This window comes from Peromyscus maniculatus, chromosome 8 (assembly GCF_049852395.1).
Source record: "Peromyscus maniculatus bairdii isolate BWxNUB_F1_BW_parent chromosome 8, HU_Pman_BW_mat_3.1, whole genome shotgun sequence".
Classification (NCBI taxonomy): domain Eukaryota; kingdom Metazoa; phylum Chordata; class Mammalia; order Rodentia; family Cricetidae; genus Peromyscus; species Peromyscus maniculatus.
In genome coordinates, this window is record NC_134859.1 from 91,826,237 (window position 1) to 91,840,925 (window position 14,689).

At 48.2% G+C, this 14,689-nt stretch overlaps 1 protein-coding gene across 1 annotated transcript in view; it reads left to right on the forward strand.

The window, feature by feature from the left end:
• The window catches only part of Itgb3 (integrin subunit beta 3), a 60,873-nt gene that overhangs the window by 39,072 nt on the left and 7,112 nt on the right, over nucleotides 1-14,689 (forward strand). Inside the window, exons 11-13 of the mRNA XM_006970533.4 lie at nucleotides 8,126-8,348; nucleotides 9,272-9,372; nucleotides 11,504-11,623. Of these exons, the coding sequence (XP_006970595.1) occupies nucleotides 8,126-8,348; nucleotides 9,272-9,372; nucleotides 11,504-11,623 (444 nt within the window). The remainder of the gene's footprint in view (nucleotides 1-8,125; nucleotides 8,349-9,271; nucleotides 9,373-11,503; nucleotides 11,624-14,689) is intronic.

Here is a 14,689-nt window from a genome sequence, read left to right on the forward strand (position 1 = left end):
CCTTTAGAATATAAGGACCAACTTATTTTTCATCTAAAAAATATCAGTCTCAGGGTAATTAAACTGTTAGTGTTTACAGATGGAAAATATATGATGTTGGATATACTGTAAAGTTCAGAATGATTTTACTTGAATTTATCGTTCTACCACCAGTAGAAAGTAGTGGTATATATGCAAGACATTGGGGAGCTTAGAACAGTATTTGGAAAATGGTACATTTGTGTTAAATGTTATCCCTGGTTATCATCTGTTTGTTGCTATTGGTGTTTGTATTCTAGGCCTCTGCTGTCCAAAATGGTATCCACTAGTCACATGTAGCTATGTAAACTAATTGAGATAGAAAACATAAATTCAGTTTTTCAGTTGGTCAGTAGTCATGTGACTAGTGGCTATTGTATTGGACCATGGGGATAATGAACATTTTGACATAGCAGAAAGTTTCACTGGATAGTGTTGGCATAGAGACTTTCTACCAGCAGATTAAAATTTCATTTGTGTGTGTGCACGTGCGTGTGCACATGCATGCACGTGTGTGTATATATAAGTACAGAGACCGGAAGTGGGCATTATGTGCCTTCCTCGATCTCTTCCCATGTTGCTTTTTGAGATGAGATCTCTCGTTGACCCTGGAGCTGACCAGTTGGCTAGGCTGGCCGGCCAGTGAGCTCCAGGGATCCAGCTGTTTTGCTTCCTCAGTGTTGGGATTACACACGTGCAGATGTGGATGTGCCGTTGAGCCTAGCTTTATTTTTTAAAACGTGCGTGCTGGAGATCTGAACTCAGGCCCTCATGTTCGCAAGGCGAGCTGTATCTCCAGCCTGGGGACTATAATTTTGAGCCTGAAGGATCTGAGTTGTCCTTATTGCAAACTTCAATGCAACACCTCCCCACCCCAGGCCTATTGATAGCTTCAAACTGGCTCCAAAGCCCCGGATGCTTTCCCGACCAAGAGAAGCCAAATCATTGTTAATACATCTGAGTCCTCTCAGGGCAGATGGACAGTCTGAGCCTTGCTCTTAGGCTCTGGAGGTAGGCTTATGTTGGACTGCAGTCACTGCTGTCATCCTGTTTGGGACAGACAGGCTGCAGACATTTGCAAGTTGGTTGGAGCTGAGTTATGGGTAGTCTGTGTGATCAGCTGAACAGAGAGGTTATAATTGTTCTCTGTGATAATCTAAGACCCGGATGGGCTTCATTTGCATTGGGGTTTAGCCGGCCGAGCTGAGTGACTCAGGTGTTCACTTTACCGTGGTGGCACAAGCCTATAATCCCAGCATTGTAGGCTCTAATCAGGAAGTCAGGGTCATCCTCAGCTACATAGCAAGTTTGAGGTTAGCTAACATTCAAACCACCACCATCACCACAGAAGAGCTCAGTAAGAAAGATAAATATGTCATTTAAAAACAGGCCCCAAAGGGCTGGAGAAACGGCTCAGTGGTTAAGAGTGTGAACTATTCTTGTAGATGACCTCAGTTCAGTTTCCAGGTAGTTCACACCTGCAACTCCAGCCCCAGAGGAGCTGATGCCTCTGACCTCCAATGGCACCTGCATTCAAAGTGCACATGGCCACCATACACATAATGAAAAAATCTTTTAAAAACACAGGACATATGACCGCAAACACAAAACAAGATACCTTTTCTGATCCGTGCCATTGTTGACTTTAGTTATGCCAACAAGTTTTGAGAAAGGCCTTGGGGGAGCATGGTATCACTATTAGCTAAAATAGTGAGAGAGATCAGGGCCCCAGTGATGAGAACAGGCACACACGAGCAGTTTGAACTAGGGTGAGGCAGGGGTTTCAGGTCATCGGAATATTTAATAGTGTTTCTGTCATGCTCATATTACCAAAGACCACCCAAAGGAGCAAGCTGGGAATGCTGGATGCGTTGCCCTTGGAAAGGCCTACAGAAGGGCCCCTGGGCCCCTTCACTCCTCCAGGGCTGATTGGTTCTGGTCTAGCGTGAGGTCTGCGGGAGGGATCCTAGCCAGAGTGTGTTGTTTTTGGCTGCCAACCCCATAGAGCGGCAGCAATTCCCACCCCCTGAGGTGTAGAAATATCTGGTTCCGTGCGTGGGTTCCGTTCTCATCCGCCGAGGGGATTCATTTGGCTGCAGCACCCATTTTACTGCTTCTTACCAGGGTATCTGGTGCCCATGCAGCTTCGTGTCTTGCTCTTGTGACAGTGTAACCTCATCCTTAGAGGCCCGTGGTCGTGGAGTACTTGGCATTGTGCTGACATTTGGTTCATATGGGTGAATGAGGGGTTGTGCGTGATTCCTGACCTCTCAGAGCTATGGCCAGCCCGTCAGTATCCCTCTCCTCTGACGCCTGCCTTGTGGGGATCACGGGGCAGGAGTGCTGTGAGCTCTGAGGTGGCTTCCGGTCCGCTCCTCCCTACTTGCTCACATCTCTCACCTGCTCCCCTTCTACCTCAGACAGCAGGGAGACAGGAAATGAGTCCTTCTCCTCAGGTTCTTTCCCACCTGCTACACACAGATAGGCTTCCTCTGTGGGCTAGGCTCTGTCCTGTAGCCACATGGGAGGAACAGGTGTCAACAGACAATTTTACTGTTTAGTGATATACCAAAGTGTCTTTCGTATTAGGAGTCACAACCTGCTAGAACCCGGAAATGAGATGTCTGCCGAGAGTCCCCAGAGAGAGACTCACGGATAGGGGAATCCTGGGCAGTTTCATGGAGGTGGTCTTGTCTGCCGGAGCTCAAAGGAAGGCTGCTTCACACAGGAAAGGAGTGGAGTCATGAGTCATGGAAGTCTGGCTTTGCGGGGAGAGTAATCACATACCCTCTGACCAAAATCTTCCTCCTCCTCCTCCTCCACTCTCTTTTCTTGCTCCCTCCCCTGGCTTTCCTGTGAGCCCAGCCCAGCCCCCCTTTGGCTGGAGAGGTGCCAGCACTGTGACATTACTTACTACACTGTGGTTTCCTTTTAAGGGCTGACTCTGCCAGGGCTTGGGGTCAGCCTCCTGGCTCCGGCTACCCACTTCCATTCCCAACATCACTCTCTGGCTGGCCCGGCAGAGCATCTTATCAAAGATCACTTTGTTTTGCCTCACAAAGGAAACACTGTGGGGCAAGGGTTCTGTGGAGGCCGGGGCCTCTTCTGAGTGCTGCCAGGCCTCTGTGGCATCCTTCTTTCCCCATCCAGGAACCATGGCTAAAAGCAAGACCTAGTGGACACCATGGGATTTATTCTGCTGTCTGGCATACCCACCCCCAGCTGCTGTCTGGAGAGTTGACTGATTATAGCTCACAGTTGCCTTTGTTTGGAGCTGACAGGAATAGCCTTGCCTTCAGACTTCACCAATGACTGGTGAAGAAAGGTTTCTACAAGGGCATTTCCTTCTCCTCAAAGTGGGCCTAGCTCTGGGGTGCCATTCATACTTCCAACTCTCCGTGGATTCAGGCTGAAGGGAGTTTCTAACCTAGACCACACACCTGCTGTGTGTGTGTGTGTGTGTGTGTGTGTGTGTGTGTGTGTGTGCAAGCATGTACAAGCATGCCTGTATGGAAGTCAGATGATCACCCTGAGTGCCATTCCTCAGGAACTGCCTACCTTGCTCACTGTGACAGGGTCTCCCCCTGGGACCTGGAGTGTGTGAGTGAGCCCCGGGCCTCTTCCCATCTCTGCCTTCCTGTGTTGGGTTTACACGTATGTGCCAGCACATCTGGCTTTTTACATGGGTGCTGAGGATACAGCTCAGCTCCTCTGGCCTCTGTGGCAAGTCCTTTACTGGTTCCCAAGCCTAGCTGGTGTTGACCATGCTTCTCTTCCTCCCTCCCTTCTCCCCAGTAAAGAAGATCCTAACCATAACCATGCTTCTAGAGAACCCAGCCCCAAGACTTAAAGTCTTTCTGGTTCCAAGCTTTCCTGCCAGCAACCCCTCCACCCCCCAACTCTAGATATCCCTGGACAGCTTGCTTCTGGTCCAATCTTCTGTTTTGAATTAAAAATGTTTATTTGTTTATTTAGGGTTTTCAAGGCATGGTTTCTTAGTGTAGCCTTGGCTGTCCTGGAATTAGCTCTGTAGAACAGGCTGGCCTCAAACTCACAGACACCCATTTGCCCCTGCCCCCGAGTGCTGGGATTAAAGACATGTGCCACTACCATCCAGCTATTTTTTTAATGATTTATTTATTTTTATTTTATGTGCATTGGTGTTTTGCCTGCCTGTGTGCCTGTGTGAGGGTGTCAAATCAATTGGAGGTGGAGTTACAGACACTTGTGAGCTGCCATGTCAATGCTGGAATTGAACCTGGGTCTTCCAGAAGAGCAGCCAGTGCTCTTAACTGCGGAGCCATCTCTCCAGCCTCAGTTTCTAAAAATATGTATGGGTGCTCTGCCTGCATGTATGTCTGAATACCTTGTGCATGCAGTGCCTGTGGAGGCCAGAAGAGGGCATTGTGTCCGCTAGCATTGGAATTACAGACAGTTGTTAGCCACCCTGTAGGTACTGAGACTCCAACTCTGGTCTACTGGAAGAGCAACCAGTGCTCTTGACTGCTGAGCCATCTCTCCAGCCCCAGTGTATAGCCTAGGCTGGCCTTGACCTTGTGATCTTTCTGCCTCTGTCTCTTTAGCATAACCTACAGGCCAACCACAACTGGCCCATCTGTTCTAAGAAACATATTTCTTTCAAGGCAGTGATGTTGCTGAGTCTTAATTACACATTTGAGTTTTGAATGATGATGTGTTTGTGAGAGGACGGTGCTGGGGCCATGAGCAGAGGGATCCATAGTGTCCATCAGACAGTGGACCAATGACTGCTTTGGTGTGACCTAGTTACTGTCAGAGTCCGGCCCTGCGCCACCCTCCTCACCTTCTTGGAGCTACTGACGTGGTTTCCAGACCAATATTTGTTCCTTGTCTTTCCTCTGATTAACAGTCACATTTTTATTATCCATCCAGTTCTTCCTGATGCAGAGCCCTAGAGAATGAGCCACTTCTTGTAGGGTTAATTGCCAGCTTTTAAAACTCCTGTTAAGTGAATTCTAGGGGGATACCACATTGGGAGTCAAAAAGCTGCCTTTCAGCAGCCTGATGCCCCACTCACTCAGGGAAGTGAAGGGATCCTCCACACCAAGGCTGATGGCTCTTTGCAACACTGTAATACTACAACGCTGGACACAGTTGATGTATGCATGTATTTTCCATGCATTTGATGAGCTTGTAAGATCCCCTATAGGACAGTCTTGTCTGCCAATGCTCCCCACTGAATCTCCAGTACCCAGCATGTGGTACAAGTTCAGTCAGTATCTGTTGAGTGAATGGGTGAATGAACAAATATTAACTGTCTGCCTACTCTATAAAAGATTTCATGGTGGTCTCTATTAATGATAAAACTAAGTGACATTGTGTCTCCTACAAAGAAGCCCATACTTTGGAAAGAGAAACTGGTAATCAAGCAAATGGCCATAGAATAATAATGTGTTGGGGGGACCACATGAGAAGTCAGTTGACTCAACCTGAAGAGGTCAGAAAAAGTTAATGGGAGGAAGGAGCACTTGAGTTGGGCCTGAAGGGTGAATAGGGATTTGAAAAGTCACAGAGGTAAAGGTAAAAAGAACAATATGAACAGAAACAGGAGACCACAGAAACAGTGCAGAAGAAGGGGATAAATTCAGAGTGTGGGCTGATATGTGGTCACTCAAGGCTGAGCCCTGACTCTGCTGTTTATAAGCCATGGCCCAGGACAAGTTACATAACCTTTCTGACATTATAGGATTGTGGTAAAAATGAATAGGGTAACTGGCTACAGAATATGACATGTGCTTGGCACTTATTGAACGCTCAGCAAATGTCCATGGACATTATTGTCATTGCTATGAGTACTGGCGGCACAACTTCCATTGGGAATATTCATTTCCTTGGTTTTGGGAAGTAATACAATTCTCTAAATGCTTTCCAAAGCTGCCCTACTGTGCTCTCAGCTGCATAGGACACTTTTCTCAAACTTTTTAATGCTGTGACCCTTTAATACAGTTCCTCATGTTGTGGTGACTCCCAACCATGAAATTATTTCATTGCTACTTCATAACTGTCACTTTACTACTGTTATAAATCATAATGTAAATATCTGATATGCAGGATATTTGATATGTGGCCCCCAAAGGGTTGAGAACCAGTGACATGGGGCAACAGGATGTATTAATTATTTCTAATGCTGTTATAAAATACCCGATAGAAATGAAGGAGGAAAGACTTATTTGGCTAACGGCTCTAGAGGGTTCAGTCTATGTTTGCTTGGTCCCAAATGCTTAAGCAGGACAGCATAACAGTAGGAACATGTGGCAGAGGAGAGCTGCTCACTTCATGGCCAACCTGGAAGCAGAGAGAAGTGTAAGCGGACATTTCTCTCCCGCCTGCCTGTTCCCAAATAAATACACAGAGGCTTATATGAATTATAAGTACTTGGCCAATAGCTCAGGCTTATTACTAAGTAGCTATTACATTTTCTCCAACCAATTTCATGGTTGGGAGTCACCATAACATGAGGAACTGTATTAAAGGGTCATAGCATTAAAAAGTTTGAGAAAAGTGTAATATTCCATATTCCTTATTTATGCTCAGCCACGTGGTGGTACCTTTATTAGTATGGCACGTTCCTCTCCTGCTCCCTCTGTGTCTGGCTGGTGACTCCTCTGACTCTGCCCTTCTCTTTCCCACCATCCTTAGTTTGGTCACTCCACCTATACTTTCTGACTGGCTACTGGCCAATCAGAGTTTTATTAAACCAATTCAAGTGACAAATCTTTACAGTGTACAAGAGGATTATTATTCCACAGCAAGCAAGCCAGGAATTGGTCAGGGATATATCTGTTATACCCTTGCAAGGACTGACTCCCAGTGACCTATTTCTTCTAGCAAGGCCCCACCTCTCCCGTTTCCAGAATCTCTCAAACATTACCAACTAGATCAAAATGCAAGCGTATGGAAGACATATGAGAAAGAGACAGGTTGTTTTGGTAGGTTGGGTGCTGTTGAACCATGCCTACAACTTCAGAAATTAATCATGGTAAATGTTTTTGCAGCTTTGGGGTGGAGAGGCCGAGATAACAATTGATCAGCGGAAGTTTGGTGGAGGCCTTGGGCTATGTGAGGTCATCGCTAACCAGTTTATGGCTGTTTACCTTTGGAAAATTTCTCTCCTCTTTTCATCCAGCTTTTCTTGTTTTCTGCTGCCTTCTCTTGATGGCACTCATGGGATTTATTTAGCAATACTGACCCTCAGCAGGCTATAAGGTAGGCTATCTATGTTCTCTGTGCTTTCTTGGCTCTGTTGGCTGACTATAGACTCCCAGTGCCTTCTGTCTGGTCCTTGGCTACCCTATCCCATCTACCTGCATACACAGGGCATGCTCTGTGCCTTCCCTTTGTAGCATTGGCACAAGGCTGTACCAGGATTTCTCCATACCTCCATGCTCATTACAGAGCACTTTCCTGTCTCATGAGTTCTCCCCCTGAGCCTTGCTTCTCACCTTGTAGGATGACAATCAGCTGGTCTGAGAAACACGGCCATGGAGCTTGTTGGCTGGCCCATTATTTTGTGGATGGGAAGGGCTAGCTTGTTCAAATCAGAGCCTGTGCTGGGGTCTGACTTAGCTGGGAGAAGGCAATGGTAATGATGGGTGGCCTTTCAAGTCACACTGGAGAGGGAGCAGTGTTGTCAGATCAAAGGAGACACGTGTAGGGGCTGGAGGAGCATTTTACCATCACCAGGCTACTCTGGCAAAGTTCCTGAATGCCCTGTGTGGGCTCAGGCTATGGACTCTTGCTGGGCCAGCCCTTGGGGTTAAAGAGCTGGCTCTAGTCCTCAGACTGATGCTGGCAGAGAAGGAAGAGGGATTCCGAACAGGACAGGAAAAAAGGCCGGCAGTCTGGGAGACACGGCTCTGGATATTCCTTTGCTTTCCAGGCCCTCCTCCTTGGGATGCCTAAATTGTTGTCTGTCTCTACTGGGCAGAACTCTCCTGGCAGTGAGCCAGTTCCTCCACTGACCTGCAGGATCGTTGTTGGTAGGGTTGGGAGAACGGGATGACAGTCGCCCGGTGTCGTGGGACCGGCTTCTCACCAGCTGCTCTGCTGTCCTGCGTTCTGTTTGCAGGCCATGGCCAATGCAACTGTGGGGACTGCGTGTGCGACTCGGACTGGACCGGCTTCTACTGCAACTGCACGACCCGCACCGACACCTGCATGTCCAGCAACGGGCTGCTGTGCAGCGGCCGGGGCAACTGTGAGTGTGGCAGCTGCGTCTGCGTCCAGCCCGGCTCCTATGGAGACACCTGCGAGAAGTGTCCCACCTGCCCGGACGCCTGCTCATTTAAGAAGTGAGTGAACGGTTTGGAGAGAGTTGGGAGGCTGGAAGAAGGAAGAGGGCCCCTGTACTAGAACTCCCAACTCTGGAGGATCTGTCTTGGAGAACAGTTGGCTCCAGCCAAATGGCTACTTTCCTTTTTTTCCATGAATGTCTTTCTTTGGGGAAGTTGGAGGGGGTACCAGCCCTGTAGGGACCAAATAGTACCAATTGGAGCAGGCCCTCTTCCAGAGTGCCACCATGAATCCCTCTGCATTGGTGAGGGGATCACAGAACATTCTCTTAACATTCCAATGCAATGTTCTGATTCCTATGGGAGGTGCAGGGGCTGAAGTCATGGTGGACTTCAGGTGAAATGGGCATTTTGTTGGTACAGACTTGCCCTGTTTGGAAGTCCAAGTCTGTGGCTCTGCCATGGCTAGGTCCACAGTTGTGGATTTTAAGCTGTGGTAGAGCCCAGTGCTTAGAAGAAAGAGCCTCATGTTGGCCTTAATGTTCTATTTCACTGTCTTGAAATTCTTAGCTGTGTTTGAATAGAACTTAATTTTTCAGTGGACTCTCAAATCACATGACCAGTTCTGACTTTAAACCTCCCAGAAGTGATAGAAAATCACTATGACTACCACCACTACCACCACCACCACCATCATTACCACCACTACCACCACCACTACCACCACCATTATCACCATCACAGCCCTTGAACCGTAATGAAGCCTATTTGAGCCTATAATCCCAGCAGTCAGGAGCTCCAGGCAAGGGGACCAAGTTCAAGACAATTAGGCTCTACAGTGAGACTGTCAGATCCAGGGTTGGCTGGCCAGGTCCTGTCTGTGGGTAAGGAGGCCCGCATCCTGATCTCCACGGTAATTTCCAGCTGTGTGGCACACTTAGGGCTCTTCCTCTGCTTTAGTTCCTGTGTCCTTTCTCCTCCAGGGAGTGTGTGGAGTGTAAGAAGTTCAACCGGGGAACCCTACATGAAGAAAACACCTGCAGCCATTACTGCCGAGACGACATCGAGCCTGTGAAAGAGCTGAGTAAGTCCAGCAGGTCTTAAGGGTCTCACACATCCAGGCTGTACATAGTTCCGTTTCCATCTCAGAACCTGCCAACTTCCTTCTCTAAAGTGGAAGCGTTAGTTCCCACCCCAAGAAATGCAGGCCTGATGTGCGGTAGGCACAGGGTGAAGGCTGGCTTCCTGAGAATCTCCTTCATCCTTGAAAATGTGTTCAGCAGCTCACACTTTCTGCTTCCTGGAGTCCCAAGCTCAGCAAGAGCCCATGTATAGAAGGCTGTAGAAATCAGACAATTCTTAGTTTACCTTTAAAGGAGAGGAAGGTGATAGACTAGATGTTATAGAAGCAGAAACCAAGGTGTGGATCTGTGACTCCCCCCCTCCCCCCAGCTTAGAAGGTGAGTAAAGCAACAGGACCTGGTGGCATACACCAGTAATACTGCCACTCAGGATCCTGTTACACCTCAGGAAGCTGAGGCTGGCGGATCTTGACTTTGAAGCCAGCCTGGGCTAAAATAGTGAATTCCAGGCCAGCCTGAACTACAGAACAAGTCCAGTTCTCCATAAACTATTTTTAAAAAGTGTTAAGGCATTGGAGAGATGGCTCAGTGGTTTAGAGCACTGGCTTCTCTTGCAGAGGACCTGGGTTCAGTTACCAGCACCCACATGGTGGCTAGCAACCACCTTTAACTCCAGTTCTGGAGGGTCCAGTGCCCCCTTCTGGCCTCCACAGACACTGCATAGACATGGTGCACAAACATACATATGCAGGCAAAATACCCATATACATAAAATAAAAAACAAAATCTATCAACATTGTCACATAATCCCCAGGCTTTTGCTTCCAGCTTGTTGGTTTGGAGAGAAACCTTCAGCGTTTGGATATGTAATCATGACTTCCCTTCTAAAGCTCTTTTGACTTTCTAGAGCCCCCCTGAACTAAGACAGAAGTATAGACAGGGGGAGCAAAATCCTTCCCTACAGTTATCCTGGCCTGTACTTGACGCTGTCTTTAAAGATGATCTTTGCGGCTTTCAGTATATTTGATACGTTATCTGAGTTGCCAGGGATTGGGTGGTGCCTGGGAGATGGTAATCTCTGCACAGATAGCCATTGCCCATGCAGACAGACAGGAAGTGCCTCTTCATGTGAGAGTCACCGGAAGACAGCTTTGGGTAAGGGAGTTGTAAGAGAACCAGGTCCCCGAACCTTGACTGACAGGGGCCCGCAGTGAGCCGGGTGATTCCAGGTTGAAGAAGTGGTATTTCCTCCAGAGGAGACTAGACTTGCTGTGATCAGCTCAGGAGGAAAGGGTGTTTATCTGACCTCACTGAGTCTACTTTTCTTCATGTAGGAACGAAAAACAATGGCTCCCACCTTACAGGGAGAGCTAAGTGACAGGCAGTTGCTAACGTCGGTGTCTGCTTCCCTCTTTCCCGTCTGGGCTTGCCCACTGGTTATCAATGGTTTCCGAAGGCAGCCCTTGTCAGTTTTGCCCGTCTGCATCCGTCGGTATACGGCAAAGCACACCTGGTGGAGAGTAACGCACAGTGTTACTCCAGCGGGGTTCGGAGTGAGAAGGGCTGAAACCTACAAAGCATGATGGGAGTCTGAGATGGGGGGTGTGGTTGTGAAGAGGCGCGCCAGATCGGAAACAGAAGCGAAAGGACTGGAAGGAGTGTATCAACGGACTGAGAAGCAACAGGGAAGCAGGGGAAGGAAGAGAGGGAAGGGGAAGCCTGCTGTGTGTGAGCAGCTGTGTGATGCCATTCAGTTCTCACGCAAGGCGGGGACATCGTTTTCCTTTCACGGATGAAGATGATGAGGGCAGATCACAGCCAGCGTCAGAGCTGGTGATGGTAGAGACGGGCTTTGGATCAGGACGTACTGACTGTACTGCTACAGCGTGCCCCATTCAGAGGGAGGAGCAAGGACCAAAAAGGGCCCTCAAGAAACAACATTCATCACCGAGGGCCAGTCAGTGCCAATTCCCAGGCGTGATCTCCAACCTGGGCATCTTGCTTAACGTCAGGCTGTTTCCCATCGCACACTTGGCGGGATGTCCTGTGACCTGGGTTTGGGAAAAGCTCCTGTCTTCTGGGGTTTTGAGTTGTTTCTCATTCTCCGTCTTTCTTCTCTCTTCCCTGTGTCAGCGGATACCGGCAAGAATGCAGTGAATTGTACCTACAAGAATGAGGACGACTGTGTGGTCAGATTCCAGTACTATGAAGACACCAGTGGAAGAGCCATCCTGTACGTGGTGGAAGAGCCAGGTGAGTGAGCCCCGGGGCCCTGGCCCTGTCTCTAGGGAGAAAGAGACTACCTTGTTGGGCAGGAATTTCTACTTGTAACCCTTACAAACAGAACAGGCCAAAGAGGCAAGGGGATGTATCACTAAGTCCTAGCAAGAAAGTGACTCACTGGGGCTGGAGAGATGGCTCGCATGGTTATGAGCACTTGATGCTCCCACGGAGGACCTGAGCTTGGTTCCCAGTACCAAGATCAGGCTGCTCACGACCACCTGTAACTCCAGCTCTAGGAGATCTAACACCCTTTGGCTGGCCTCTGCAGTCCACTGCCCTCACACACATACTCTGACATAGACTCAAACACACACACATAATTAGAAATAAAAATAAAAACTTTGCAAAAAATTTGGAGACAGGGTTTCTCTGTGTAGTTCTGGCCATCCTGGAACTTGTTCTGTAGACCAGGCTGGCCTCGAACTCAGACATCAGCCTGCCTCTGCCTCCCTGCTGGGATTAAAGGTGTGTGCTACCACCACCTGACTAAAAATAAATCTTAAAAAAAAAAAGTGGCTTGTTTAATTGAGGAGACAGAAAATTAAGGAGAGGAGGAAGGTGAATATTGCTGTCTCTAAGAGCAACATACAGCCTGGGTCTCTTCGGGTGTTGATGCCAAGGAATAAGGAATTTAAGTTCTAGGACCTTACAGTACAGGTGTATGTTCTGCTGTGGGATGGCCGTTGGCCATGAGTAACCTTCCTATCAATTCAGTGGAAGGCCTAACCTTGTGACAAGGTGTAGTGGTGGGTTTGGCGGACTGACTCAGGCTGTCTTCCTGAACACTGAAGAGTGCTTGTTCTCTTGGGCCAGAGATGATTCAGTGGGTAAAAGTTCTCACTGCCATGCCTGAGGCCCCCAGTTCAATCCTTAGGCCCCACATGGTAGAAGGAGGGAACCCACTCACAGGTTTTACTCTGACCTCCAAATGCTGTGGCATGTGCGCGCGCGCGCGCACACACACACACACACACACACACATACACACACACACACATTCAAATAAATGGCTGTTCAAAAAAGACTATAAAAATGGGGGTTTGCCTTTAAGTCCCAGTATCGAGAGGCATATGTCCTGCCATACACAGACCAACCATCCAACACTGTAAATTAGCTTCACTCTCTCTATCGGTGATGGGAAGTGAACCCAGGAGCTTGCACATGCTTAAGCATACATTCTACCCCTGAGCTACAGCCCAAGCCCAGGCTTGCTTACTTCTTTTAAATATCAGTATGCCATTGTGGGAACCAAATGGGGTTCCATAAGTACTAAATTAAATAAGCTGTAATACGCGTGCACGCGCGCACGCGCACACACACACACACACACACACACACACACACACACACATTCTTTTTTTTTTTTTTTTTTTGAGAGAGACTCTCATATAGCCTAGGCTAAACTTTTGTTATGAGGATGACCTTGAACTTCTGATCTTCCTGCCTCTGCTTGAGTGCTGGAGTTTGGCATGAACCATCAAATCCAGTTTTTATGTGGTGCTGGGGTTCAAAATTTTGCTTACAAAATTTGGCTACATTTGGAAGGAAGGGGATGAAGGTGGGACTGTGGAGGCAGGAAAATCCAGAGGAGGCACCTTGAGTACCCAGGATACTGTTATCTCGGGTGAGGAGAGTGTGATGCTCTCATGTGCTCTCAGCCCTTCCTAGGCCTCTCATGCTTTATATACAGACTAAGGAATAGAAAGGGCATCATGTTCATTTTACTTAGGGTCCAGGGAAAGCTGTTGTGGGAAGGACAAAGGGAGCCTGCAGATGTGTGAAGGAGCACATCCGTTATGGTTTGACCACAGCTTCCTACACACTGCGTAGATTTTCCCCATCCCTGCCCCAGCGATACCTCCACCCCTGTGTGTTTCAGGCTGGCACTCGGTCTTTGCTTTTGGCTCTGCTACTAGTTTGTCTCTTTGTCACACGGTCTTTGTTGGTGTTCCTGTTGAATAACTCACCCAAATCATTTGGCTTGGGATTTTGAGACTGGAATCTACTATGGTTATGGGGAGCAAAGATGATGATAGTCTGGGATGGTTGAACCACCCTGGGGGAATCACTTCTCACGATCTTCGCCAGTACATCCATTTCTTCACATTGGGAATTGGGAGCACCAAGTCTAGTGACCTACAGTGCCCGTTGACTTTGTGGTGCTGGAAGCAGAATGTAGGGCCTTGTGCAAGTGTTGTATGTCCAAGTCACACCCTCAGCCAGGGGCCCACATTTCCTCTTGCCTGGCTCTGCCTCTCCTTTGACCTAACTCTCTACTATTTCCAGACATTCTAGCTTGGGACAGCATGGGCAGCTGGGTCCTGAAGCTTAGAAAGCGATTATTCTTTCTCTTCACAACCTCATGACCTTGCAGATGTTTTCTTTGAATGGCTGAGTCACTGCAGGGTAGTAAAGAATATTTCCAAATGGATTCAGCCACACGGAATGGGTCTCTGAACTGGGCTCTCTTCACTCACGGATAGGGTGCCAGAACAAACACGGTGTGTTCCATGCAGTATTAAAATAGTAACTTGTTTATCGGAAGTCAGATCGACCTAGACTTCCTATACTTTTGTTTACTAAATCTGCCAACCCTTCCAAGGCTTGTGTGGACCACTGTGGGTCCACTGCTGTGGTTGCGAGGAACCTCCAGAGACACCTGGAATTGTCTCCTGCCTTCCACCCCTAGTCATGACGGTTGTTTTTCTCTAGGATTCTACCTGTGTTGCCCAGACCACCATGTAAAATGTTCACTTTGAGGTTTGAAGGTCAGCCCTGTACCTCAAACTTTCAAAGGATTCATAGTTGCTTTTCCCAGAAGAACTGGGGCTCTTTGCTCCTGGTCATTTGGACACTGGAACCACACAGGCTCTCTCTAGGAGCCCCTTAATTATAGATAGGTTATAATTTGGTGGGTTGGGAAATGGCCAGAGTGGTTTGTGGTAGCGGTTGTTTTGGGGTAGTATGTGGTGAGCTAGGGTGTCTGTTTAGAGAAGAAGGTGGGAGACAGAGTGGAAAGTGGGCGTGACTTCCTCT